The sequence below is a fragment of the Vipera berus genome (genome assembly GCF_964194415.1).
Source record: "Vipera berus genome assembly, chromosome: 2".
Taxonomy (NCBI): domain Eukaryota; kingdom Metazoa; phylum Chordata; class Lepidosauria; order Squamata; family Viperidae; genus Vipera; species Vipera berus.
In genome coordinates, this window is record NC_138203.1 from 145,133,810 (window position 1) to 145,161,790 (window position 27,981).

The 27,981-nt window shown below is 41.2% G+C and overlaps 2 protein-coding genes across 14 annotated transcripts in view; both read right to left on the reverse strand.

The window, feature by feature from the left end:
* The window catches only part of RHOT1 (ras homolog family member T1), a 51,372-nt gene extending 44,266 nt beyond the window's left edge, over nt 1-7,106 (reverse strand). For all 13 annotated transcript variants that reach the window (XR_014025638.1, XR_014025639.1, XR_014025640.1 and 10 more), the window contains exon 1: nt 6,869-7,106. Coding sequence is in view for 9 of the 13 variants with exons in the window: in XM_081321411.1 (XP_081177537.1) it covers nt 6,869-6,905 (37 nt within the window). In the remaining 4 variants the exon portion in view is untranslated. The remainder of the gene's footprint in view (nt 1-6,868) is intronic.
* A 6,190-nt stretch (nt 7,107-13,296) lies between these two features.
* Nucleotides 13,297-25,707, reverse strand: LOC308663229 (E3 ubiquitin-protein ligase RNF135-like). Its single transcript, XM_081319490.1, has 6 exons — nt 24,899-25,707; nt 20,932-21,138; nt 20,290-20,422; nt 18,889-18,966; nt 17,926-18,027; nt 13,297-14,428 (listed from the first exon to the last, which is right to left on the reverse strand). The coding sequence occupies exons 1-6, from the start codon at nt 25,259-25,261 to the stop codon at nt 13,899-13,901; spliced, it is 1,413 nt and encodes a 470-aa protein (XP_081175616.1). The 5' UTR covers nt 25,262-25,707; the 3' UTR covers nt 13,297-13,898.
* Between the last annotated feature and the right edge of the window lie 2,274 nt (nt 25,708-27,981).

Below are 27,981 nucleotides of genomic sequence, written 5' to 3' on the forward strand. Positions count from 1 at the left end.
ATATTCTATGCCAATTAAGTAAGAAAGAATAGGAGAAAGCTAAGTTACTTCCCTTTGAGCCAAGAAACCTTTTGATGATGATGCCTTGGAAGATTTTTTAAAAAATCCTTTTTAAGTCTTTGTCTGACAAGGAGAACTGAATGAGCATAATGACTTCATGCAAAATGACTGCTGGCTAAATAGAATATTCAAATGACTCTGGGCATTTTCTAAAGTTAGGCCTTGTTGAATCTTGCTATCAGAAATAAAAGTGCTATTAATACTCATAAAACTGGTACAGCACTGAATCTTCTTGTAGATCTCCCTAGGAGATACGGACATCTTGTTTCATGTTTGATTTGTATATAACTGGCATAAAAATTTAATAAATAACAATAATATCTTGACTGAGCTTGACAATGCAAACTTACTTTTTATTATCTGACTGAAATCATAACAAAAAAGGAGCATTTTTTGCCTGTGAAGACTGGATGAGAATAATTTTCCTTTCTTTTTTAAAATTTCCTTTATTTTCTTCTCATATATAAGTCTGGACAAAATCAAATAATTAAAAACCCAGCGAGTACTCATCTCTATTTTAATTTTTAGTTTAGTATTTACTTGGTATGGCTTAAGACAAAAACATTCCGGGAACTGCTTTGTGAAAAAGCAGAATTTTAGTTCCTTTTTACTCCACATAAAGGCACATTTTTATGTGCTGTACAGTATAGATAAGCCCAAATGTGAAAACGTTCCCAAATTTGAGGCAACTGCAGGAAGAGAGTATTAAATCTGCCATTAGTATTTGTTCCACTATCACCAGACACATCACTCTTTAAATTTACCTGTAACCAACAAACATAAGTGGGTACAACTTTGGTATATTGTAAAAATTTTAGATTTATAAACTTCTGTTAAGCATTTTCACCGAATGAAAATTATAAAAGTGCTTTAGAAATGTAAATTTAGATTCACATTCACGTATATATCGGTAGACATGAGTGCAACTACCACCACATACTGTATCAATCCAAAGGACTTTGATATCACCAAACAGCATTTTTCTATAGTATCAATGCACTTGTTCAGATTCAAGTCAAGTACTGTGATACAGAAAGATAAAATTATTCAGAGTGTGATTTAGTTTTCCAAATTTCAAATTTAATAAAAGTTATTAAAAATTGTCCAAACACTGTTATGCAAAAGTTTACATTGAGACACTTTAGCTTTCTAAAATGTTAAAGTGGCTGTAATGTTGCTGAAATTGAAGCACAGCATTTCCAGAAAGTAGCCCGTTTCCTAATTCTGTTTTGAAAAAACATGAGTTGCCCACACAAGTAAACTTCAAATACACCAAATGCGTCATAGCACAACTAAAAAATAGTTTAACAATTGGTATATTTCTAGTATCCTTTCATGCCAGAATCTTAAATCACTGACAATTACAGGTAGTCCTCAACTTACGACCGTAATTATGCCCCAAATTTCTGTTAAGTGAGACATTTGTTAATTAAGTTTTGCCCCATTTTATGACCTTTCTGGCCACACTTGTTAAGTGAGTCACCGCAATTGATAAGTTAGTAACAACAGTTGTTAAGTGAATCTGGCTTCCGCATTGATTTTGTTTATCAAAAGGTTGCAAAAGGTGATCAGATGACCCTGGGACACTGCAAACATCATAAGTATGAGTCAGTTGCCAAGCATCTGGATTTTGATTACATGACCATGAGGATGCTGCAACAGTCGTGTGAAAAATGGTCATCAGTCACTTTTTTCAATGTTGTTGTAACTTTGAATGGTCACTAGATGAACTGTTGTAAGTCGAGGATTACCTGTACATTAGCAGACTACCCCCTGTATCTCTCTGTGTGTGATCCTTCACTGCTATGTTTCAATTTTATACTGAACCTATGGAATATGGCAAAGTACTTCAAATAAAAAAGATCCTCTATACATTCCAATACAGTTCTGATCATTCTGGAAATGTTCCAAAACAATTTCAACTCCAAATACTTCCAGAATTGTCAATCTCCTAAATAAAAAACAACAACCTGTAGATGTCATCTTCATATGGTAGGACTTGGGAAGAGAGGAAATATATACTATATATTATGGGAAATATTTTTTAAAAACCCATCAAAATGTATACTTGTCCATTGCAGTGACGCAAACTCATTTTTCTAGAATCAAACTATGCTATGAAAAGGTATGAAACCAATTTGGCTCTTAAGAGAACACATCTCTATATCAATGTCAGCATCCAAGGTTTTTTGAAATATTATTTTCAGATTATACTGTAAAAAATAAATAATATATTCAAAAGATAAGTAGGTATGACACTACTCCGGTCAAAGAATGTTTTGGAGCTGGTTTTTTTTTCCTGGCAAACAACATTTCCCTAAATAAGAATTCAATTTTCTAAATTTAGGCTCCCAATTTCAACAGTCACTAGAGAAATCAAAGCACAGCTAAAGGACAGCTTGAACATTTTGGTCTCAGACCAATCTTCTGAGCAACAACAGTCTTGTCACATGTATGAACAAACATGAACCATTTCTGACAGTATTGTTCACAGCAGCTAAAACTCCTAGAGTCAGTTTGGTGTTGTGATTAAGGCAATGGGACAAAACCCAGGAGAACATGAATTCTAGTCCCAACTTAGATACAAAATCAGCTGGGTGGTCTTGGGCCATTCATTCAGCCCTAGGAAGAAGGCAATAGCAAATCACTTCTGTAATCTTGCCAAGAAAACTGGAGTAATCTGTCCAGGAGTCAACACTGACTCTAAGGTAAAATACATGCAAGTACAAACACATCGACAGAGTCCTTGAGAAATTGACTTACAGACCTACATTTCAATGGTTTTAAATTCAACTTCCTCATGCTTAGTCAGATAACACTGTAGTCTATTCTCTTTATACTAATCAACATAGTTGTAAGAGAAGATATGCATTTTGCTTCGATTTGTGGACAAAACACTTTGACTCAAATTGTACTTTATAGTCAGCCTGCTTCCCAGCTTTTCTGATTTTAAAAGTTGTTTGCAATCTGCATAAAATGAATACGTAGTGAAACAGTTCAAAATGCCACCCTGTCTATGCAAATCTCAATGTTTGCTTTTAGGAAACATTTTTCAAGATCACACAACCAACAAAGCAGGTCAGGAGACAGGATAATAATCTCTTTAAACAAATCATTCTTTATTTAAATCTTCCAAGAAGATAAAATCCACTCTTCATGGCTGAATTTTTTACACCACTGACCTGGAAATTCAAACTAAACAGAAATGAACTAATAGCTAAATTTGTGTACATTTCAGTGCAAGACTATGTCATCCTGCATACCCAAATAAATGACCTAATGCCCTCTGGATATTTTGGACTTTACCTCCCATCAGTCTCCCTATAGTGGCTAGCAGCAAGAAATATGATTGTACGAGATCAAAACCTCTGGAATGCATCAGGTTGCTATTTTGAGAAGAAAACATTGGTTGGAAAATAGGAACTCCTTCTGATTTATAAATATTTACCAGTATCTGGAAGGTACATATGCAACAGTCTTCTAAGTAATTTAAAAGAAAAAATGATGGGGTCAAAGAAGAAAACAAAATTATTATTCTCAAATCCCACCCAAAAATCTCATCAAGGCACTATTAGAGCTTTAAGGAAAACTCCAAATTCTCAATTCTTGAACTATTCTAAATATAGCAAATCATTCAAAAGTCCCTCAATCAAATTTCAACAATAATTCATAATTGTTAGACTCATAGACATCAGACTCATTAACATTTAGAGCAATCTTGATAACTTTGCACAATATTAGCAGCCAGGCCTCTATTTTCTGACACTATTCACTGTTCACACATCATTCTCCATTAACATACAACCCAAAAAAGCACATTCAATGATACACTAATCAGAAAATAAATCTTCCTCAACTTCTGCTATGCAAATTAGGTTGCTGCTCATTCTGTAATGAATATGCATTGACAAAGATTTCAACCTATAAGTAGCATGCCACATATTTAAATTACAGACCTATTAGTCTGTATTCCATATACAGTATAGAACAGTTTCCCAACTTTTCAGGGTTGGTGGCCTGGAGTGGGGGAGGGGGGAAGGGATGGTTTTGTGTGTGGGGGGGGTGAATGCAAGTGCGTGCATGTGCACAAGTGGGGCCACAAACTCCCACAACGCTTGCATGAATGGGGCTGTGTGCATGCGCGCGCACACACACATACACCAGCCACTCATGCAGCCCAGTGGCCAATAGGCAATGGCCCACAGGTTGGGGACCCCTGGTAAAATGCATGCCAGAACATAGATTATCAAAGACTTGGAATAGTTAAGTTAATAGCTAGATCTGGGTTAATTGTAGCCATGTAAGTGCCAGATATTTTGGTCTATAACTTGCATAAGCCCCTAACAGAATAACCAATAGTTAGAGATTGAAGAATTTACAATAACAATAACAGAGTTGGAAGGGACCTTGGAGGTCTTCTTGTACTTGATTTTTATTGTGTATTGCCCTGTTCACCGCCCTGAGTCCTTCGGGAGAAGGGCGGTATAGAAATCAAATTATTAAATTATTAAATTAAATTAGTCCAACCCCCTGCTCAGGCAGGAAACCCTATACCATTTCAGACAAATGGTTGTCCAGTCTCTTCTTTTAATTTATAAGTCAAAAGCGCTGGAATCGAATATATTTCTGAGAGGTCTTGTCAGTCTGTATTACTTATGTGGGAGCATTCTTTCTGCAAATATATTTTTATCTCAATGGAAAACAGAACTCTGTGTATAATCATTTTGCTGTAAAATACATTATTAGGATATCTGCTGAGGGAGTTTACAGTAGGTAATTTTCTCCAAAACTCTATTTTGAAATCCATATTTAGAGCCAAGATGAGTCAAAAAGCCTTAGGCCCAGATCCCCGGTAAGGTTATTTTTAAATAATCAACAAAAGACTAGAAAGAGCATATATCCTACAGTGAGCAGCTGATTTTTTTTGGGGGGAAGGGGGGGCAGAGGAAACTTGGTGACTTATTTTGAGGGAGGACAGCTTGTGTCAGCAACTTGCTACTGTATAAAAACAACAACTTTGATCCACTGACCAAAAAAAATGGGAAGAAAAGCACCTTTTTCCAGGTGAAAAGATTAAATTAACCTGCACATTTCCAACCCCACCTGTCCTCCCAGGAAATGCCAAGATCCCAAAATTAAAATAAATCTAATCCCATAAGAAATAGTCTCCTAGTGCCCATCAAAATAAGGTTTGGGTGACATTATCTAATGTAGGCTGCCTCAGCAGGTGTCCTAACAGTGTATTTTAGAGCAAACTTCCTGACTATCCACGAAGAGTTCCATTTGCCATTGAGATAAAAAAAATAATATTTTGCAGAACGTACCTTTTATCCCTTCAACTTTTGCTCTGCCTCTTCGTCTGCCCTTTTTACATCCACTTGCTGAATGAATGTCTGCATCTCCTTAAACCAGTTCCCCTCTTCTTTAGCCTGTCTCCCACCCCCTCCCCAAGATCCTATAAAATCCCATTACTGCACCCTTAATCCTGTTTTAAGTTTAAGTTTATTGAATTTATATACCACCCTTTTCCCGTAGGACTCAGGGGGGTTTACAAAGTATTTACTAGCTGCCCAAGCTAGTAAAACTCTTGAATCAAATTAAATCTTCTTTATTATGTTCATAAACCAGCATAAAAAGGGTGAAATTGACTCTGGGCAGCTTGCAAAATACAAAAAAATAAGAACAGTTAAATATATATCGAAAGGAAACATGGATAAATTGTTATTTTAGTCAAAAGATTTCTAAAAGTAAAATGAAAGCTGTTTTGTTGAAACAGTTCTCAATCTTACCTCCCTACCCCAAGTCCTGAAGATCCATTGCCAAGGCAACTTATGCAAGTGCATAAAAATCTATCATTCATTTTAGCTACCGAAGTGGCCAATGCCCATTCAGAACTACAGTATACAGAATAACAGAGTAATAATGTTGGGACTTTGAAGGTATTCTAGTCCAACCCCCTGGTCAAGCAGGAAACCCTATACCCATTTCAGACAAATGGCTATCCTGTTTCTTCTTAAAAACTTCCAGTGTTGGAGCATTCGCCGCTTCTGGAGGCAGGTTGTTCCACTGGTTAATTGTTCTAACTGTCAGGAAGTTTCTCTTCTTGCTTTCCAATACCCTGCCTGCCCACTGTCCTTTCCCTCTCCTACCTTCGCTTAAATCCCCACACACCTGGTTCTTCCCCCCCCACACACACCCTCGTATTTTCTCCTTCTCCCTAGCCACCTTTCTGCCAGCCAACCCGACCCCTTTCATTCCAGTAAAGCAGGGGTCAGCAACCTGAAACAGTGAAAAAGCCACTCGGAACCGGTTCCCTCACAAAAGGAAAAACTGGGAGCCGCAAAAAAATGTGTGCGCATGCGCGTACATGCGCAGAACAGGGTTTGACTGAAGAGTAGAGCCAAGGCGAGATATGCACGTATCCTGCATATTTGAATTGATTGGTTGAACTTTTTTAGTCCCACTTTTTTTTTTTTTTGGACTGCTCATGGCAGAGGACCGGGAGCCGCAGGAGATGTCTGAAAGAGCCGCATGCGGCCCCGGAGCCGCAGGTTGCAGACCTGTGCAGTAAAGGAAGACCAAACAAGAACACACGTGTAACCCTTTACCCTTCGGCTACATCACTCTTCCTGTCCTCCCTGAAGCTCAGCCAGCCAAACCTCTGCCCTCACCTGGTTCATTGGCCGGGGCGAGCCGGCTTCCCTTCCTCTCCGGCCCAGTCCCCGCTTCTCTGCCTTCCCACTCTTCCATGCTGACCTTCCCAGCCGCTCCCTCCCTCCTTCCTTCCTTCCTCCCCTCCCTCACTCACGTTCTCCCACCAGCAGGATCCTCACGTCCTTCTTCATCGTGCTGTTCCTCCGCCTTTTGGGCCCGGCGATCCGGCCCCGGCTCACATCAGGGCTTCGCTAAGATGGTGGGGGGGCTGGGGGGGCCACGGCCTACTACGCTTCGACCCGCTCGTGCCGTCCCGCCTCCAACAGCCGGCGCGAGCACGCTCTCTCTCTCTCTCTCTCTCTCTCTCTCTCGCGGCCACCCCGCCCTCCCCAAAGCGCAACCTTTTCCCTCCACCAACCATAGACCGGAGGCTAGAAGGACTGACGGCTTTGAACTTCCGGAGCTAAGTTCGCAGGCTTTCAATGGCAGAGGAGACTCTCTCTTGCAGGTTGCTCTCTGTCGGATGCTCTTCTAGGGAGCGCTGTAACGGGGGCCCGTTGGCATTTCCTGGTCCCACGGATCGGAGAGGCGGTCCGATGGGGAGCAAACCGGAAGTGTAACTGATGCGTATTAGTTTATTTTTTTTTTTTTAAAAAAAGGACGCGTTCAGGAGCACAGAAGCGCCTTAGTTTTTTTCCCCTCCCCCTGTAATTGTAATTTAATTTAATTTGGAAAATAATACGAAAGTAACGTGCAAGTATTTTAGGCTACAATATACATCTGCATTCAATTGATTGGGAGAAACGGGTTTGCTCTGGAGAGTTGGCGGTAGATTGATCGTTGGTATCGCTAGAGGTATTTGTCGCCTGGTGTAAGATGTGTGTTTGAAATTCATTTTAATTTCATCTGTTTTTGAAATGTCTACACTGTCCTACAGAAACACATTTTTCAAACGGCAATTATTGTACAACTTAAACCCCGAGGAAGAGCATCTGGTTCTTGTTCCTTTGCTGCCCCCCCCCCACTAGTGTAAAATCTTATATCTAAAAAGTTTTTACCTTGCACAGATATAATTGATTGGTGTGATATTCTTGTGATTATGGCATGGATACCATGCCAGATAACCTTCATTCATTGACTTATAATCCTAACTCCTTTGATGGGGAAAAACTACCACACGGCCACCTAAACCATCAGATATAAATCAATTGGTGCATGAAGCTCACTGACAGGCAAAAAAAACCAAGAAGAACTTGGGTGCTATTTATTTTAACTTCCAAGCTATCCATTACAGCTTTCAAGTAAGATCATCTAAATCAGGGGTGTCAAACTGCTCATCCACGGTCCGGTTTCCTCATACCGAAACCAGGCCCACCCCATTGCCGGCAATGCAAAAAGAGTCGCGATACGTCGCGACACTTCATGTGGTGGCAAGCTTGACACCTGTGATCTAAATCACTTTTTTTATGGACTTCTCAAAATATCTAGCCTTGTTCTTCCAATTATGTATCTCAAAACAAGAAGGTGTTGAAAGGTGGAAATATGTATTTGCCTAGTATATTATCCCAAAACTAATTTGGGCAGAATCTCAATTTATAAAAATGTCTCTGCAAAGTTATGTGTTCAAACAGAAGACAGTACATATTAATGTTCTTTCTTCTTTTGATCTGCCTTTGATGGCATCAATCATGTTGCAATCCTGATGGCAGATCTGTAGGCCTTGAAGGAGTTCTTGGTAAAAGTCAGATCATTTAATGGAAGAATGTCCTTTATAAATAACATCATTTAAGATTATCAACCTGGACTTACCTTTTTACAGTATTTTGAAATTTGGTTATATGGAGAGGGTAAACTCCAGTTTTTAAGAAGAGCTCATGGGAAGATCCTGGAAATTATATGCCTGTAAGCTTAACATTTGTTATGATAGTGAAGTGTTATTAAAGATAAAATGTGAAAGGCCTTGCTAAAGGATGCTCAGCATAGCTTTGGTAAGTGAAGGTATTTTTAAAATGTTTAAAAAAATGAGGATAGAACTGAGCCAGTAGACATCATCCACTTAGATTTTCAAGTCCCTCATCAAAGACTTCTCAGCAAGTTCGACAGTCATAGAATAAAATGGCAGAACTTCTTGTGGAAAAACAATTGACTAAAAAATAAAAAAAACAGTAAATATGAATAGACATTTCTCACAATGGAGGGATGTAACTACTATGATCCTGTGGTTCTATTCTCACTTTCTTAAGTACCGTATTTATAGGTTATCTGGAATTGTTTTGATTAGTGGAATAATACCCAAGTTTATCTCAGAAGTTTACTTCCTGTTTTCAGCAAAACTGGGTTCATTTAACAACTGTGGCATTCGTTTAAAAATCACTGCAAAAAAGGTTGCAAAATTGGGTTGGTCAGATGGTGACCCACTCTATGACCGTTATGACTTACAACTGCAATGGGCAGGCTCCAGTATGACCATAAATTGAGGACTACCTGTAATTCAGTTTTGGGATTCAGTACCACAAGCTACCAGCTTAGCTGATTTCAAAAAGGTGCTGGGCCAATTCATGGAAATCATGGGAATCAATTGCTATTCGCTTGGATGGCAGTCAAACTCTGCCTCTTATCCAAGTTATACGCTGAAGAAGCTGCTTGGATAAGCAGCAAAATGTTTCAAACCAACAGGGAAAGGAAAAAAGTCCAGGTGCCATTACTCAATTTGCAGACAACTCTATTTGGATGAATGAGAATCTTCATTGACAAGATTGGTACTGGTTGATGGGATTAGGGAGAGGTTTCCCTGTGTGTTCAGGCCCATCTCTTTAGTCTGGTTTAGATAACATTTTTTCTTTGTTTCCTTAATGACCTCCTTATCTATCTCCTGAAGGGATTTTTTTCCCTGGCTTTTGTCCACCCTGCTGAAGTGCCTGCTTTATTTTTAGGTATGGCAGCTTCATCCTAGTCTCACTTATCAGGATGCCAAAACATGGCCAGGTCTCAGTATTAAACTCAACACAGATTAGACCAGCATACTATGGACTTAGTATTCAGTTTCAAGCAATAGGATACTACTTCTGCTTAGCAAAAAAAATCAATAACTGTTGTTATGGACAGATTATTGTCTATTTCAAATGGAATTTAAAGTAGGAAGCAATATATTGCCAATGGGATTCATCCTCTGGCTTGCCAGGAACCCCATGCGAGTTGACTTTAATTTAAAAAAAGTTTTAGTTCTTTTTTTAAAAAAAAAATAAATTAGACCGATGGATGCCCAAAAAAGGGGGAATCAGCTGCCAGCACAGAATAGCATTAAAATCAGGTTACTTAAGAAGTCCTTTCACTGTTAGGTGTCTTGCTCTCAGAATAGCTGTGTAAAAAAAAGTAAAAAGAGCAGATTTTTTTTTCAATCCTTTAGTTATAGATCTGAACATCTCCCTCTGTAACTGGATCCTGGACTTTTTGACTAGAAGATCTCAGTCCGGTTCGCGAATAACATTTCTAACACCATCATACTGAACAGTGGGGCCCCTCAGGGCTGTGTGCTCAGTCCCCTGTTGTTCACCTTGCTGACACACGACTGTGTAGCAATGCACAGTTCGAACCACATCATTAAGTTCGCTGATGACACGACCATGGTACAGGAGCATTCGGGCTCGGACATCCAGATTGTGTAACAGTTTCTTCCTACAAGCCATTAGAATTCTCAGTACGAAGAAACTGGAACTATAAATACTTGTATTTGTAGTTTTTTTTAAGTTTTTAGTTTAGAGTTATGTGTAGTTGTGTTCTGGGTTTTTTTTTATTCATGTCTGATGTAGCACCTTGATCCTGGGGAAACGTCGTTTCGTTTCACTGTGTACTGTACTGTATATTGTTGAAATGTAAATAAAGTCTACTTGCTACTACTACTACTGCTACCCTAATGGTTTTTTTAAAAAATTTTTGCTTATGCTTGTTCAGTAACTGTTTTAAAGAAGGAACATCCCTGAGTGAGTTCATATTTTGTTGCAGGCACCAAAATAGTTTTTTAAAACCCTTTTAAACTGCTAAATCAGTTTAAACCATTAAAACAATTAAGATTAAATGCAAATACCAGAGATCTTGCAAGATTTGGCTTTGGGTTGTTAGCCGAAGCCTCGGTTTTCTCATTACTAATGACCAGTAAGTCCCACTGAAGCAACAAAGGCAACTTTCAGCTGTTAATCTCTGCAGAAATAAGAGAACCTCATACTTGGGACAGGGGTCCAAATCAAGCATCCCCAGTAAAATCTAGCTCAGACCTTTATACAAAATGTTTCTCTGTTTTACAACGTATCGTTTATATGTAATTTTTTTCACAAGGTTAGTGTTTATATTTGGTTGATTACCTTTGTTCTGTTGGCTACAAGATCACATTTGCTGTAGTGTAGTAGAAGATAGTGAAATTTTCCTAATCCTATTGCCAGGAGTTTCCTGCTGCATGTCTGTAGTTTCTCAGTTTCGCAAGGAAGTTGGCAAAGAGAAGGGGAATAGAATAGAATAGAATAGAATAGAATAGAATAGAATAGAATAGAATAGAATAGAATAGAACAGAACAGAACATAGAATAAAATAATAACTATTGTCACTTTTAATGTACACTAATCGACCTATATTAAAATAAAATTTCGTTGCATTCAGCTCTCAAAGGGTCACCATCTCCGATATACACTATATAAATATGACAAAATAAATAAATACAGAATTATGCATATACCTGTATATATTATATGACACAGAGAAACAACAGTCTAGTTTGGGTTCTGTATACATGTGCATGGTGAGAAAAACGAATCTTGCGATTTTACCAGACAGATGGCATAGGGAACAAAGCTATTACAGAATCAGGTAGTCCTGCTAGAAATACTTCGAAGCAACAGAAATAGACTGTAAAGTGGGTGTGTGGGGTCTCTAACAATGCTTTGAGCTCTAAGTACATAGCGCTTAGAAGCAGCATTCTGAATACCAGGGAGCGAGCTTCCTATGATCTTCCTGGCTGTCCTCACCACTCTCTGTATGGATTTTCTATCTGAGGCACTGCTGCCACCAAACCAGACAGAGATGCAGTTTGTTAAAATGCTCTCAATTGTGCCTCTGTAAAAAGTGGCCAGGACAGAAGGAGAAAGATGTGCCCTTTTAAGACAGTCTGGTGGGTAATTTAATCAGTTCTAATGTTTCTACATAATTTTATCAATTCCTGTATGACTTGGTGTTAAAAACATTATTTGAGGCCTTATGAGTGGGATTCCTTTCCTATAGAAGTTATCACTTCTATCGAGGATTTAAAGGAGACTTTGTCTATTTGAAGGATTCCATTATTTTATGTTCTTTATCATTTTATATTCTTAAGCTGCCATCAAGCTATTAAGGGCACCTTTTAAAATTCTTGACATTGTTTTGTATTTTAGACTTAACTTCCATTTAGGGGCATAGTGGACACCATCCAACCAATGTCCACATTACATCTTCAGTGCAGGTCTTTAAAAATGGTTGTTCCTGGACGAGGGAGGGAGGGTGCGTGGCAGAGGCGCTGTACAGGTTGGAGAGGGTGTGTGGGGATATGCCAGTTTGGAAAAGGTGCACGGGGACATGGGGTGCTGCAGGAGTATGGTGAGGGTCAGGTGAGCAGGGATGTATGAGGTGCTTATGGGGAAGTTTCATGGAGGTGTGATGTTGGTTAGGAAGAATGTGAGGGTGAGGGTCAGGTAGGGTGCATGAGTCAAGAAGGATGTACAGAGTGTGCCAAAGGTGCAGGGTAGGTGAGGGAGGATGTGTATGGGGTGCAATACAGGATGGGGTAGGTACGCAAGATGTGCCAGGTGGACTGGGGAGTGTGCCTGGTGGTGAGGGTCAGAAAGGATATGGCATGCCGTGTCAGGAAGAGTGCAGGTTCTGAAGCAGGTCGGGGAGGGTGCACAGTGGTGCAACAAGGGTTGGGAAGGATGTATGGGAGTGCAACACATCTCGGGATGGGTGTGCAAAAGGTGCCACGTGGTCGAGGAGAGTGCATGAAGGGGCATCGTAGGTCAGGGAGGGTTCGTGGAGATGTGCAAGTGGCGCAAGCCCAGAAGGGTGGGGAGGAAGCATGGATGGGGAGACTTACCCCAATGACTTGCAACATTCCCTGCTGGTTTCCCCATTGACTTTGTGGTGAAATTGGCAGGGAATATGGCAATCACATGATCAGGGGATGCTTGGCAAGTGGTCATTAGCTCAAACGGATTTCCAAGTGTCCAGATTATGATCACATGACCATAGGGGTGCTGCTATGGTAACTTCAGGCACCAGTCATAAATCCTCTGCTCAGCACTGTCATAACTTTGAATCGTCGTTGAATGAACAATTGTACGTCAAGGGCAATCTGTAACTGGCTATGCAGGGATTATGATGGGTGACAATATTTATGCATCCCAACTCTTGAAACTGCTCACCTTGTGTAAGACTCATTCCCATTCAGAAAGCAGAAAATAGATAATTTTTAGAAAATAAAGTAACACTAGAATTGAATAGGTAAGATGTGTAATAAGACTAACAGACGTTTGGTTTAATATGGTGGAAAATAGATAACTTTTAGAAAATAGGATAAGATTATGCACAAATAAATGTGTATTTAAAATATTAGATTTTGTTATGAAAAGGGAAAAATGTAGAATTTGACATAAGGGAAACTTTGGTCACCTAAAGCTTGGAAATTATAAGTACCAAATGTTAATTTGAATATTCATGGGAAATTAAAGCCTGGGAAAAAAGCAATAATAGGACATTGATTGTGTATAAGGATTGAATGCAAACACAATTAAGATATGTATAAGCTAAAGATTATTGATAAATGTAACAAAGATGGTTTTACTTAGCTGATAATAATAAGAACTATATTAGCCTAATATGAGATATCAGATATTAAGGGAAAAAGAGAGGAAATATCTGATGTTGTAACTTGAGATTTGTGCTAAAGATTTATCTATGTTATTGAATTATTGATTACCCAGTCACCACACTGCTTTTTAAATGTTTAATTGTAAAATTAGAAAGCTAATAAAATATTATTTTTTAAAAAAGAAAGAAAGCAGGAACAGATGAGACACTTCATATTTCAAACAGCAAAACATCAGAATCTTAAAAGATTCTTTAGAGGGCAAATGCTTATTAAGGCAATATACAATTGTGGCGTGAAATTAATTCCTACTAATATCATTTATAGTTAAACACTTGCCAGCAGTTAAACTATAAATCCAAAAAGCAGGGTAAACTGGATTTGCTGCATTGATTTCAAACGTGTGTAAGCATGTTTCTTCATCAGTGAGAGAATAAAAAGACAAACTTTTGGTCAGAAAGTCCAGGTAAACTCCGACCCGCAAAGGTTTGTCTTCGTCAATTTTGGTTTCTTGACTGTTGTGCCATGCGGAGATACTTTGAGCATTGCATTCTATGCACCAGGATAATTCATTTCTCCCCAGTCGGTCGTTTCTGCCAATATCTCCACTGGCAACACCGATAGCCCATGTAGAAGATTCCTCGGTGTTTATTTCCCAGTAATGGCGGCCTTCAGAGAAACTTGGAGAGCCCAGCACCTGACAGCTGCGGAATCTCTTAGAGGAAGGTTCATATTCTTTGCGATTACGAGACACTCTCACTTTCTTTTTATTGCCCATGAGCTCAAGATTGCAACTAAGTCTTTCGTCGTCGAATGTAATGACGGACGCCCCTAAATGAAACAAAATTAAAAAGATGCAGATCTAGGAGCCTTAAATCGGGGAGATATGTCCACAGTGCAAAACCCACCTACCTGCAACCTTTTGCCTTAGCTGCCAATGAGTTTGGATAATGCAGCTCGCTTTGACAAGTGAGGTGAAATGTACTGTATTTATTTGCTTATTAAACTTACTGACCAAATTGGGCCGAGTACATAAATAAAATAATAACACAACATGCAACAAGCATGTTTATAGGAGATTTAAGACTGCCTGATTGTATGGTGAAGCAAGATTGTTATATCCAACACAGTTTTGCGAATAGCCTGGTATGTATTCAATTATCCCTGTCGGCGCATTTGGATTTTTTTTTTCCTGAGAAAATAGCAATAGCGCTTAGACTTATATGCCACTTCACAGTGCTTTGCGGCCCCTCTCTAAGCGATTTACAGAGTCAGCCTATTGCTCCCAACAATCTGGGTCCTCATTTTACCGACCTTGGAAGGCTGAGTCAACCTTAAACTGGTCAGGATTGAACTCCTGGCAGTGAGCAATCAGTGAGCCTGCAATATTCCATTCTAACCACTGCGCCACCATGGCTTTTATGGGCATTAGAAGAAATGGACTTAACAAACATTCTAGGCTTTCTTAACCCGGGGTCTTTCAAATGCGTGGACTACAGCTTCCCAAATTCCCCAGGTTCCATGGCCACTGTGTAGGGTGCCTTGGGGATGACCCTGAAGGAACTATCCGGACGTCATTAAAACTCCAGAAGCATGTTGCAAGTCTGCTTGTGTTTTCCCATTCCTCCCTCATATCCCCAAGGAGTCAGGAGGAACCAGTCTGAGTCTCTTTCCCATACTCCCCACTTCCCTAGGATTGATATCAGCTGTACAGGGAAGACCAGATCAGGAAACCAACTCCATAGGAAGACTACAGGTAGTCCTCGGCTTACAAGAGTTCGTTTATTGACCAAGTTACAATGGCACTGAGAGAAATGATTTATGACCATTTTTCACACCTACAATCATTGCAGCATCCCCAGGGTCACGTGGTCAAAATTCAGACACTTGGCAACTGACTCATATTTATGACGCTTTCAGTGTCCCAGGGTCATGAGATCACCTTTTGTGACCTTCTGACAAGCAGAGTCAATGGGGGAAGCCAGATTCACTTAGCAGCCATGTTACTAACTTAACAGCGGGGAATTCACTTAGCAACTGCAGCAAGAAAGGTCGTAAAATGGAGCAAAATTCACTTGACTGTCTCACCTAGCAACAGAAATTTTGGACTCCGTTGTGGTCATAAACCGAGGACTACCTGCATTCCTTCCTGACTCCTTGGGCTCAAAGCTTGCTTCTGCCCCTGCTGTCTTAGTGACTTCTGAATAGTTTTTCTACGGTCCTCTCTATGGCTCCTCACACCACTGAGGTGAGGACTTCTTTGGATAATACATGAAGGTTTAAGTCTTCCCTTTTCTTCTGACGATGTGGAGGAGAGATATGCTTTTCGATCACAATTAGGATCATTAAACTGGTGCGCCAGTTGCGACCCTACCTGGACCGAGATGCCCTACGCAGTCACTCATGCGCTCGTGACCTCCCATTTAGACTACTGCAACGCTCTCTACATGGGGCTGCCCTTGAGGACCACTCGGAGGCTTCAGCTGGTGCAGAATGCGGCCGCGCGAGTTGTGATGGGGGTTCCCCGATACTCCCATGTAACACCTCTACTCCGTGAGCTGCATTGGCTTCCGGTTGCCCTCCGGGTGAGATTCAAGGTGCTGGTGATGACCTATAAAGCCCTAAATGGCTTGGGTCCGGGTTATCTGAGGGAACACCTGCTGCCGGCATCAAGCTCCCTTCGTCCCGTGCGCTCCCACAGGGAGGGCCTTCTCAGGGTTCCGCCGGTAAAAGATTGTCGGCGGATAACACCCAGGGGGGGGGCCTTCTCTGTGGGTGCACCTGCCCTCTGGAACCAGCTGCCCGTGGAGCTTAGGACTGCCCCCGACTTTCGTTCATTTCGCCGGGACCTGAAGACCTGGCTCTTCGAGCTCTCCGGCCCAGGCTGAGAGTTTTAACTGGGGTTTTTATTTCTTCAGGGATTTAATTTAATCTTTTTAATTGTTTTTAATTTTTGTATTTTTGTTTTAAGTACCTTGTATACCGCCCTGAGTCCTACGGGAAAGGGCGGTATATAAATTCAATAAAATTCAAATTCAAAAAAATTAAAGGGTTTAGCAGTACAAAACATCCATTTGTGTCAGTGTATTAAGAGAGACAGAGCATTAGTCAGAATCCGGTAGTTTTGTTTTCAGCAAAACGAACAAATCACATATGCACAAGGAGAATCAATAAGGAATAAAACACCAGATACATACCTGGGATGATGGAATTGTTAGCTGTCCGTGCCATTTTCATTTGTTTTTATAATTTACAAGAATATGTTAAAAGTCATATATCAAAAGCAAAGTGTCCGCTCTATGGGCCAGTGTTTCTCAACCTTAGCAACTTTAAGATATGTGAACTTCCAACTCAGGCCAATTGCGGAATTCTGGGAGTTGAAGTCCACATATCTTAAAGGATAAGAAATGCTACCATGGACTACGGAAGAACAGAACAGTGGATGCCATTGATGTGCATTAGTTTCAGCTTACTTCAGAAAAAAATTGGAATTTTGTGGGAGGAGGGGAAGAAAACCAATACACTTGTCCATATCTATATGTTGAGAGTTCTGGGAATGATTCTAGATTAGAAAAGGTGTGCATTCTCAAAATATCCATCTGATATTTCTCCAGCAGAGAGGGAAAAAAATGTTGTAATTGTCCAAACAATTTTGGAAAACCTACCACTGCCATGTGCTACATAACCAAATAAATTATCACTCAAGACCTTTGAAAGCTAACCTCATTTTGTTTCATTAATACTAGTAATAAAGGTAAAGGTAAAGGTTCCCCCGCACATGCGTGCTAGTCGTTTCCAACTCTAGGGACTGGTGCTCATCTCTGTTTCAAAGCCGAAGAGCCAGCGCTTGCCCGAGGATGTCTCCGTGGTCATGTGGCCGGCATGACTGGACGCCAAAGGCACATGGAACACTGTTACCTTCCCACCACAGTGGTCCCTATTTTTCTACTTGCATTTTTACGTGCTTTCGAACTGCTAGGTTGGCAGAAGCTGGGACAAGTAACAGGCGCTCACTCTGTTACTCGGGATTCGACCCGCCAAACTGCCGACCTTCCGATAGACAAGCTCAGCCTCCTAACCCACTGAGCCACCGCGTCCCTTTAATACTAGTAGATTTATTTAATAAATACTATATGCTTCTAAAGACACCAAAATAAAATGCTGCGCTCTTAAATGGAATATAAATCATTTGTTTCAGAAAAAAATCATTATAAACACCAACAACAGCTCTTTTTTTCAAATTATTTTTGAAAGGAAAAGTTTGAATGTTTGAATCTCTATATAGCTTAATATCACTATTTTGTCTAGGCAGCAATGTACATACTTACACTGAGAAAATCTCCTTGAAATCATTGGCAATTCTCTGTCCCTAGTAGATGGCACTGCTGATGAAGAGCTGCTTGCTTCCTGAACTGAATCTTGGGACAGGGCTGATCAAGGAAAAATAAATAAATAAATATACAGAGTTTTCTTGTTAAATTTTAACTAAATTGGTTTCAAGAAAGAGATGCTTAACTGATAACAGGGACATTCTGCCAGCTAATTAGTTATTCCAGAAATTTATATGTTTTAGCCTCCAGTCCCCTGATCATCTTTGTTCTCTGCACTTTTGCTAGAGTCTCAACATCTTTTTTACATCGTGGTATGATGACCAAAACTGGATGCAGTATTCCAAGGGTGGCCTTACCAAGGCATTGTAAAGTGGTATTAACACTTCACACGATCTTGATTCTATCCCTCTTGTTAATTCAGCCTAGCACTGTGTTGGCTTTTTTGGCAGCTGCAGCACATTGCTGGCTCATATTTAAGTGATTGTCCACTAGGACTCCGAGATCCCTCTCACAGTTACTACTATTGAGCAAGGTACCACCTACACTGGTACCTTGAATCGGTATAAGCATGGTACTCCCGGGTCAGCCACGAATGCTCACAATATTTCTCCTTCTCATATAAAATGTAACAATGTAACAATCAGAAGATGACCAGATAAGTAAGAATACTCTATTATTTTTACTCTAAATGATACTTAACGCTAAGTATATTGATTCCTGTATATTAATCCGTTATTCCTGTAATTGTGATTTGAGCTAATTAATGTGCAAAACTACACAAATTTGTACTTAAATTTGTAACAATTTGTACTCTTAAAAAAAGAACTAGCAAGTGTTTTTGTTTTGCTCAGATCAGGAATCTCAGAAAGTCAGAACGTCAGTGGAATGTGGGAAATGATCCCCAAGTGGAATAATGAGTATGTTCTCCCCAAAATCAGTTAAAATTAATAAACTACCTACAGGAATTACAAGAAAAGAATGTTTCTTCTGCTCCATCATCTGCAGCTTCATTACTGTTGCTGGTTCCTGGAGAAGGCTCTATGGCAAAACAAAACAAAAATCCAAGCTGAGAGACTAGAGACTAGAGACTAGAAATTGGTCTGGCAGAACACAAATAGCTGCTTATGTTTCAGCCTCAATCTCAGCTTAAGGAGATCTCCCTGATCCATTTTAGGAGGTTCCCATATCAGTTTGATAAGCATTTCAGAGAAAGCTCATTTTCACAGGAAATAGGACCACCCATATGTTTCAATTCAAATTGAATGGAGGAGCTTATCGCTGCCCAGAGGTTGCATAAGGAATGAGGGGACTTGGGATTCAATAGCATCCAGAGCCAATTATTTTAGCTAAAAAAGAGTTTTGGAAATATAGCTACTATTGCTTAAGGAGACACGTCTCGAATTGGCCACTGCTAATTCCTATTGCAAGGATAAGATATTGAAAAGCATTCAGCAAAAAAGAATGCATCATGCATTGGAATTCCCCAAACTGAGTACAGTATATAGGCCAGCACCTCCGTATGCTGAGAATAAAGTCTACAGCTGGCAATCGGATCGAATCGGTGCTGACTTGTCACTGACCAATTGAAATTTAAATACATTTTTCCCTACAGGGAATGGACATGGTCATATTTCTTTGAAATATTACAAGAAGAATTTTTTAAAAATACTTGTATATCATAATAGAAGGTACCATTCATTGCTAAGCAGCAAAATCCCTTTATTTATAAAACTTCTAATACCTACACTAATAATCATAAAACAAAGTAATTCCATGCCCATATTGCCAAAGAGTTCAAAACATGCCTGCCAAACAACAGAAAAAGAACACACTTTAGGGATCCTTATGAGTGAGGTCTGTAGATATAAAGCCATGGATATAAAGGATCAGAGGAAGGAACAAAATAAGATTCAGTAACCAAAAAGCAAAAACTGGTATGTTGAAAGACTTACACAGAATGAAGGTACAAGGACTCCTGCCTTGGGCAGAGAGCTGAATTAGACCTCCAAAGGTCCCTTCCAGCCCTATGATTTTATTTCCATCATGCTTTACTTACTACCCAGAAGAATTTGGTAGCTACAGAATACCAGTCATGGTAAGATCTGATCCAACCACGCCATCTTTCCCATCAGATTAGAACAGGGGTAGGCGACCTTGGCTCCTTTTTGACTTGTGGACTTCAACTCAGGAATTCTGGGAGTTGAGGTCCACAAGTCATAAAAGCCAAGGTTGCCTACCCCTGGATTAGAATAACAATGCCAGATCATATTGGTTTTTATTTCCCTAGTGATATTCAAAGCTTTGTAATAGGTCAGCACATGTTTACCCTTATTGTAAGAGGGCAATGAAAATTCTACCAACTCTGATATGGCTGCCCTGGGAAATTCGAAACTGATGCTTCTAGCTGTCTTCTTAGCTCTTCAACAGCACTGGCAATATCGCTGATCTTCTGAATGGGATCGCCAATATAAGCTTCTTGTCCCGAGGAGGTTTTCTAACAATTAAAAGTAAATCCAGAATTAAGCAAGGCATCGGCAACATTTCAGTGTATTTCTATCAATTACATAATTAGAATCCGAGTAATTGAACATACTGTGTTTCTCCGCAAGTGCGGAATCTGCTGGTTTGGTTTTTGGTTTTTTGGACTGAGTGTTAATCCATTGGTTGTGACAGGAACTGACAAACTGGCTAGTCACCAAAATCCAACATTGTGGGCTGAGAGAGAGTGACTGGCCCACAGCCAACTTTTATGCCTAAGGTAGGGCTAGAATTCACAGTCTCCTGGTCTCTAGCCTAATGCTTTAACCACCAGACTACCAAAGGACATTAGCACCCAGGTCCTACAAGATGAGCACCGGCCCCTAGAGTCGGAAACGACTAGCACGCATGTGCGGGGGAACCTTTACCTTTACCTTTTTACAGTTTTGTAAGTGAGCAGCCATATAAATAGGATACATTAATAAGTAAAATGCATATTTATGATGCCGTTAATGCAATATTTACCTTCATTGTTTCTTCAGATTTATTCTGCAAATCCAATATGCCGTGAATTTTTCCATTGATCTGCTTATCGGTGGAGTCTCTTATTTGTTGAGCCATTTTCCATTCTTCCTCAATAATCCTTAGTACCATTTCCTCTTGATCACAAATGCACTTCTTCATAAAACTGAAGGCTTTTGAAACGGAGCTTCTGGTTTTAAACATATAATCCTAAAATCAGGAAAGAGACTGTTGCTGATGAAAGACCTCTATACAGAGGTCTGAATCTTTTCAACATTTAAATTTTTACCTTTACAATTGGCACCAGAAAGTTTCAACAGTTTGAGAGCTAAACCAACTCCTCCCACAATCCAGCATCCTCTTTACTACTTAAAAGTAAATACAGTACTTTTTGGATCAAAGTCAAGTCTGACTCACACTCGACTCCTGCTGACTTCACAATCACATCTATGTAGTTTCTGAGCACAGCCTTCTTCCAGAAAATGGTTTCAATTCCCAGTCTAGGCCACAAGCCTGGAATGTTGTGACAGTTTCCTACCCATGTACTAACCAGGCCCGGCCCCTGCTGAGTTTTCTGGGATCAGCTAAGAGCAAGTACCGGTAGGTGGCTTCAGATGGCAACTCTCTCTCTTTGTATGTTGCTTCCGAAAAGTAAAATCAGTCAGCTCACAACGGTCTCCTTTTCCTTTAATGACTGCTCTTCCAGGAAGTGCAGAAAAGCAGGAAATGCCAAAGGGAACAATTTAGTAATCGAAAGAGAAACGGAAATAAATACTGGGCAATGCCCAGCCAGAGTCTCTGCACTCTAATAAAGGAGAATATTTGTAGCTCGGTTGAAAGGAAGGGGTTCTACCCAGCCGGAGCTTCTCTTGACCCATTTCTCGAGCATCTCCTGAATGGGGGTGGTGGTGAAATGCCTTGTCTAGTGCCACGTTGATCTCACTGGTCTGCAGGACAGACTCCCACTTGTAATGAAGCACAGGATCTGGGTGCCACCAGGACTGTATTTCTGGAGAGCAACCTTTAGTGTCAGCTGGAACTTGACTCCTCGGAGAGCCTGAATTTCTTTTGTGAATTTCTAGAATTTCTAGAAGATCTGCACACCCTCCCAAGAAAACTTTTCTTAGGTCTACATTGCGGGGGTGGCCTTGATGCACGTCCATCTGCCAACCCTACAGTTAAAAGGTAAAGGTTCCCCCGCACATGCGTGCTAGTCGTTTCCGACTCTAGGGGCTGGCGCTCATCTCCGTTTCAAAGCTGAAGAGCCAGCGCTTGTCCGAGGACGTCTCCGTGGTCATGTGGCCGGCATGACTAGACACCAGAGGCACACGGAACGCTGTTACCTTCCCACCGTAGTGGTCCCTATTTTTCTACTTGCATTTTTATGTGCTTTCGAACTACTAGGTTGGCAGAAACTGGGACGAGTAATAGGAGCTCACTCTGTTACGTGGCACTCGGGATTCAACCCGCCAAACTGCCGACCTTCTGATCGACAAGCTCAGCGTCCTAACCCACTGAGCCACCGTGTCCCCACAGTTAGTTCCCTATTATTACCCAAGGCATCTGCCTGAAGGCAAGCTTTTTGTTTTCCTTCCGGATCAAACAGATCCAGGATCTCCTTCTGATAGTCCTGGGTAGTTCAATATTTTGGAGATGGGGATGTGGGTCAAACACCTCCTGAATGGCCTTCCTTCTCCTATCCTTCTTCATATGTGGGGGAGCAGAAGGCCCGTATTTCCTTGGAAGCAATGCCTTAAGCCGGTGCTGCTTCACTACTCTCCGGATGGGGGCTCATCCAAGATGTTGTGAACAACACTGGAGTGGCCCTGGTATTTCCATTTCAGCCAATAGCTGGTTGATGTAGTTATCCGTATTCAACATGTTGCAGATATACATAATACTAAAGTGTCTCTAATTGCAGAGTTCAGAGTGAATCAGTTGCAACCAGACTGCGGAACTCAGCTTGAAAGATCCCTTGCTTTTTCTGCCAGGCCTCAACCATCTCATTTACATACCTACAGCCCTGACCCAGTTAGAAACAGTTTATCACACCTACTCCATACCCGATGCAGGGCTTTGTGCCACCTGTCCCTCCTCCAGAGCTGAGAAAGGTGTAGTTTACAATACTCTCCCAGACAACTTCAATCACAGAGCTCCATACTGCTCAATGTAAGCCTCCGATATGTTTGTTTACCCTTCATGGTATCTCTCTCTATATAGTACAATATATCCTTTGATTCGGGTATGTTTAAATGTTAATGAAATTGCTGCTGCTTGCGTTCTTTGCACAAGCCCAGCCTTGTATTTCTTGTTCGTGTATACCACTGTTGCTTGTCATGCCCGACTGCATTCGCAATTGCCAACAGCAGGGACCAGAGAATTTCCTGGTGTGGTTGCATCAGCGTGCTGACACTCTCACCGTGGCAAATTTCTCTGAGTGTGACAGGATTAGCTCAGTGTGAGAGGATTTTTGCTCAATGCCTGGGTTGGGGCTGGGGACCAACCTGGGGGTGGGCAGGTCCTATCTAGTAAACTGCCAGGGTGTGAAGTGGCATAAGAGGAAGTGGTCCAGAATCCCCAAGGCGGGAGTTAAAAACATGATCAGTTTGGACTCACTCCACTCCCCCAAGAGAAAATGTTCTACTGATTCCAGATTCTTAAAGTTCCTTCAGTTCCTTATCAAAAGTTTTTGTGTCAGCAACAGTAAAAGTCTCACATTTCTTGATCAGATTGTTTTCCGATGAATGTTAACAAGAAAAATGCAACTTACATGCAATCCCCACCCCACCCCACCCCCACATTTTAGGATTCTACTTGGGAAAAAGCAAAAACTGGACTTTTTTTACAAAAAATATCACTGACACATAACAGCTATTGTAGATTCACACAGAATATTAAATTAAGCAAAAATTGACAAACCTTCACACACAATGATGGTAAATCATGGCTTGTAGACTACAGTTAGCCAAGCTAAAACTGCACTATGGCTCAGTACCACGCATATATCCAGCTAAAGTATTTGAATCCCTCAAAGCTAAAAACTTTTTGCATCATAAATAAGCCTCTTTATAAGGGCCTGAATCGAATAGTTTTGACAGTTGATACTTCAGAGCAGGGCTCTTCAGCCTTGGCAACTTTAAGACTTGTGGACTTCAACTCCCAGAATTCCTCAGCCAGTTTTGCTGGCTGGGGAATTCTGGGAGTTGAAGTCCACAAGTCTTAAAGTTGCCAAGGTTGAGGACCTCTACTTTAAAGCCATGAAAAAAAGACATAAACAATTAACAGAAGCTGGAAACAAATAGCCTGACTGGTGAACAGAAGACAGATGGGAATAACTAATCATTTCCTTTTTGGTTATTTGTTTACCAAGAAAGAAGGCTTTCAAGCACACTTCATGGGCCATCCAAGGTTCAAATTTAAGCCCTCCAGAGCAGTCCATGGGGACTTGTATGTTTGCCTCTAGGTCACACCCAAGGAGCCACAATCTGACTCTTTCCAGAAGTAGGATAGCTAGAGAGGATGGAAGCAGATTTCCATCCTGAAAGATAAAAGCTAGGGAAGGCTACTTGGGCTTGGGCTTCAACTTTAGACAATACTAAGGCTCCAAGGCTCACACTGGTTAATGCAACAAAACCTATTGCAGTATAGGAGTAGTAACCCTTTATCCAAAATGCCCATCATGTCAACGGCATGCTCTTTCCTTAGTGTATGTGTGTGTGTTCTTATACACATACACACACGTACTACATACACAGAGATTTAAAATGTGTCATGGATAAAATATATAATAGCCCTTTCTTAACCAATCTAAATCTGCATTTCATACTACAGATAGAAGTGAGAGATTGGCTTGTCTAGAAGCTCAGAATAACAATGACAGGAAAGCCACCCAGCTGGTCAACCCCCCCTCCCCCAAAGAATCACGGCTAGACCCCAATATTAGAGCCGCCGGAGACCTTTTCCTTCTCACCTGAAAACCGCGCCTGGCAGGGGAGAAGTCCCGCTTGCCCCTCGCCCCGTCTGGGAAGCCCAGGCGCGAGGTTCCCGTGGGAAGCGGGTCGCTGGAGGCTGGGCAGTTATACTTTTCCAGGACCAGGTTCAGCAAGACGGTGCGTTTGGGCAACTTGTCGCTCAGACGGCGCTTGCAGATGGGACATTGGCAGTTTCCGTGCTTGTCTTCCAGCCACTTCCGGATGCAGCTCAGGCAGAAGCTGTGGCCGCATTGCACCGTGGCCGGGTTGCTGAGCAGATTCAGGCAGATGGAGCACTCCAGGTCCTTCACCGTCAGCAACACGAGCATCGGCTCCTCTACAGCAGAAGCCATGGCTACCATCCCCCGAAGGCGCCCGGGGCCAGGGAGCTTATTCACCCCGCGCTGGCCACGCCCGCTGGGCCGCTTTTCTCGGCGGGCGGAGCGATGCGAGAAACAAAACAAAAACCGGCGGCTTAGGCAAGAAGTTGCTGTGGCGGGCTCCAAAACAGAGTAGAAACGTCACGGATGACGTTATTCTTCTCCCTCCTGCTATGCTGTTTTGCGTGTTCGTTTAATACTGCTTCAAACTACGGGTAGTCCTCGACTTACAACAGTTCGCTTAGCGACGGTTAGGGTTAGGGAATCCCCACGGTCACATGATTTACATTTACACGCTTGGCAACTGACTCACATTTATGACAGTTGCAATCTCCCGGGGATCCCTTTTTGCGATCTTCTGAGAAGCAGTGTCAATGGGGAAACCAGATTCACTTAACAACTGTGTTACTCATTGAACAACTGAGTTGATTCACTTAACAAATGTGGCAAGAAACGAAAAATGGGGCAAGACTCACCTAACAAATTTCTCACTTAGCAACATAAATTTTGGGCTCAATTGTGGTTGTAGGTTGAGGACTACCTGTATCGTTATCGCAGAGATTTTTTTAAAAGGGACCTTCTGGTCAGTTTTTGACTCCTGACTACTACGTACCTGGTCTGGTCCCGGCAGTTTCCCTGACAAGGTTTTTTGGAAGTGATCAGAAACGGAGAGAAACCCTAACCCAGCTGGCTTTGTGCCTAAGGCAGAATTAGAACTCCCATTTTCTTTAGTACAATAAATATTCATAGAAGAGGTTATTTGTAGCTCAGACTTGAATCTTTACAGTAAGAAAAGCATTTGTCAACTGTGCCGATTCTGTTTCTAACAGACATTTCAGGGCAACCAAATTAATGAAAAATATTAGCATAATTCAACATGGGAAGGCAGCTGCATTTCTACAGTAGCTATTATAAATCATCCAGTAATTGTAACAGCAATTTATTACAAAATTGATACTATATCAACTCAGGGTAGGCATGAAAAATCAAGATTGTACAGTACACAGGCCACACAAACCAGTTCATTCTAATTTCTCTTTGAGAACTAACATTGCAACTAAAACAGGAATTTCCTTACATACTGTTGATGGCTAGAAGTTGCCAAAGCTGGATCAACCAATGGAATCTTTCCCCCCCCAGTCTGTTTCATAGTCTTGAGCACTTGATCTCTTCCTGGTTGTTAATAATAATGATGATGATGGTGATGATGATAATGATGATGAAGAAGAAAAGGACCTTGGAGGTCATCTAGTCCAACGCCCTCCTCAGGCAAGTAACCCTATACCATTTCAGACAAATAGCTGTCCAGTCTCTTCTTAAAAACTTCCAGTGTTGGAGCATTCACAGCTTCTGGAGGCAGGTTGTTCCACTGATTAATTGTTCTAACTATCAGGAAATTTCTCCTTAGTTTTAGGTTGCTTCTCTCTTTGGTTAGTTTCCATCTGTTGCTTCTTGTCCTGCCTTCAGATGCTTTGGAGAATAGCTTCACTTCCTCTTCTTGGTGGTAGCCCCTGAGATATTGGAAGACTGCTATCATGTCCCCCCTCGTCCTTCTCTTCATTAAACTAGACGTACCCAATTCCAGCAACCGTTCCTTATATGTTTTAGTCTCCAGTCCCCTAATCATCTTTGTTGCTCTTCTCTGTACTCTTTCTAGAGTCTCAACATCTTTTTTACATCATGGTGTGGTGACTAAAACTGGATGCAGCATTCCAAGTGTGGCCTTACCAAGGCATTGTAAAGTGGTATTAGTACTTCACATGATCTTGATTCTTTGTTAGCTGCGAAGTCGTGTCCGACCCATCGCAACCCTATGGACAACATTCCTCCAGGCCTTCCTGTCCTCTACCATCTTCTGGAGTCCATTTAAGCTCACGCCTACTGCTTCAGTGACTCCATCCAGCCACCGCATTCTCTGTCGTCCCCTTCTTCTATTGCCCTCAATCTTTCCCAGCATTAGGCTCTTCTCCAGTGAGTCCTTCCTTCTCATTAGGTGGCCAGAGTATTTGAGTTTTAGCTTCAGGATCTGACCTTCTAAAGAGCAGTCAGGGTTGATCTCTTCTAGGACTGACCAGTTTGATCGCCTTGTGGTCCAAGGGACTCGCAGGAGTCTTCTCCAGCAGATCTTGATTCTATCCCTCTGTTAATGCAGCCTAGCACTGTGTTGGCTTTTTTGGCAGCTGCAGCACACTGCTGGCTCATATTTAAGTTTATCCTACTTCAGATACATTATGCCACACATGTCAAACACAAGGCCCGGGGGCCGGATCCGGCCCGCGAAGCGGTTTCATGCGGCCCGCGAAGCCATCCTGGAAACAGTGAGGGAACGGCCCCCTGTCAAGGTAAAAATCACCTTTGTAGAGGGCGACGGACCGTGCTTCAGAGAATGCATGATATGCTTGCAGGAAGGCAAGAAAAACACGACGCATAATCTTACTAAATACCTTTTACTTACAAAAAATATAAAAACTAAATATATATTATACAGAGCTAGCTAGCTTCATCCTAACGTAACAGTCAGTAACAGCAAAGAGAAAAAAACAATACAGATAACAACCCAGAAGTTTCTCTAGACATGCGCACTAAACAGACTGAAACCATAACATAGCTAGTCATATGGGATTCACTATGGTTACCAGATAAGTTATCACAACAGGTGCAGAGAGCAGGGGAAAATGTACAGTTAGAAATGAACTTTCTGA

Coding starts and splice junctions, on each gene's coding strand:
- LOC308663229 (XM_081319490.1), bottom strand. CDS start 25,261: ATGGTAGCCATGGCTTCTGCTGTAGAGGAGCCGATGCTCGTGTTGCTG. Junction 21,139..24,898: donor CTGCCAGGCGCGGTTTTCAG/GTGAGAAGGAAA, acceptor TCCTGATTTTAG/GATTATATGTTTAAAACCAG. Junction 18,028..18,888: donor ATTCTTTTCTTGTAATTCCT/GTAGGTAGTTTA, acceptor TTCCTTGATCAG/CCCTGTCCCAAGATTCAGTT.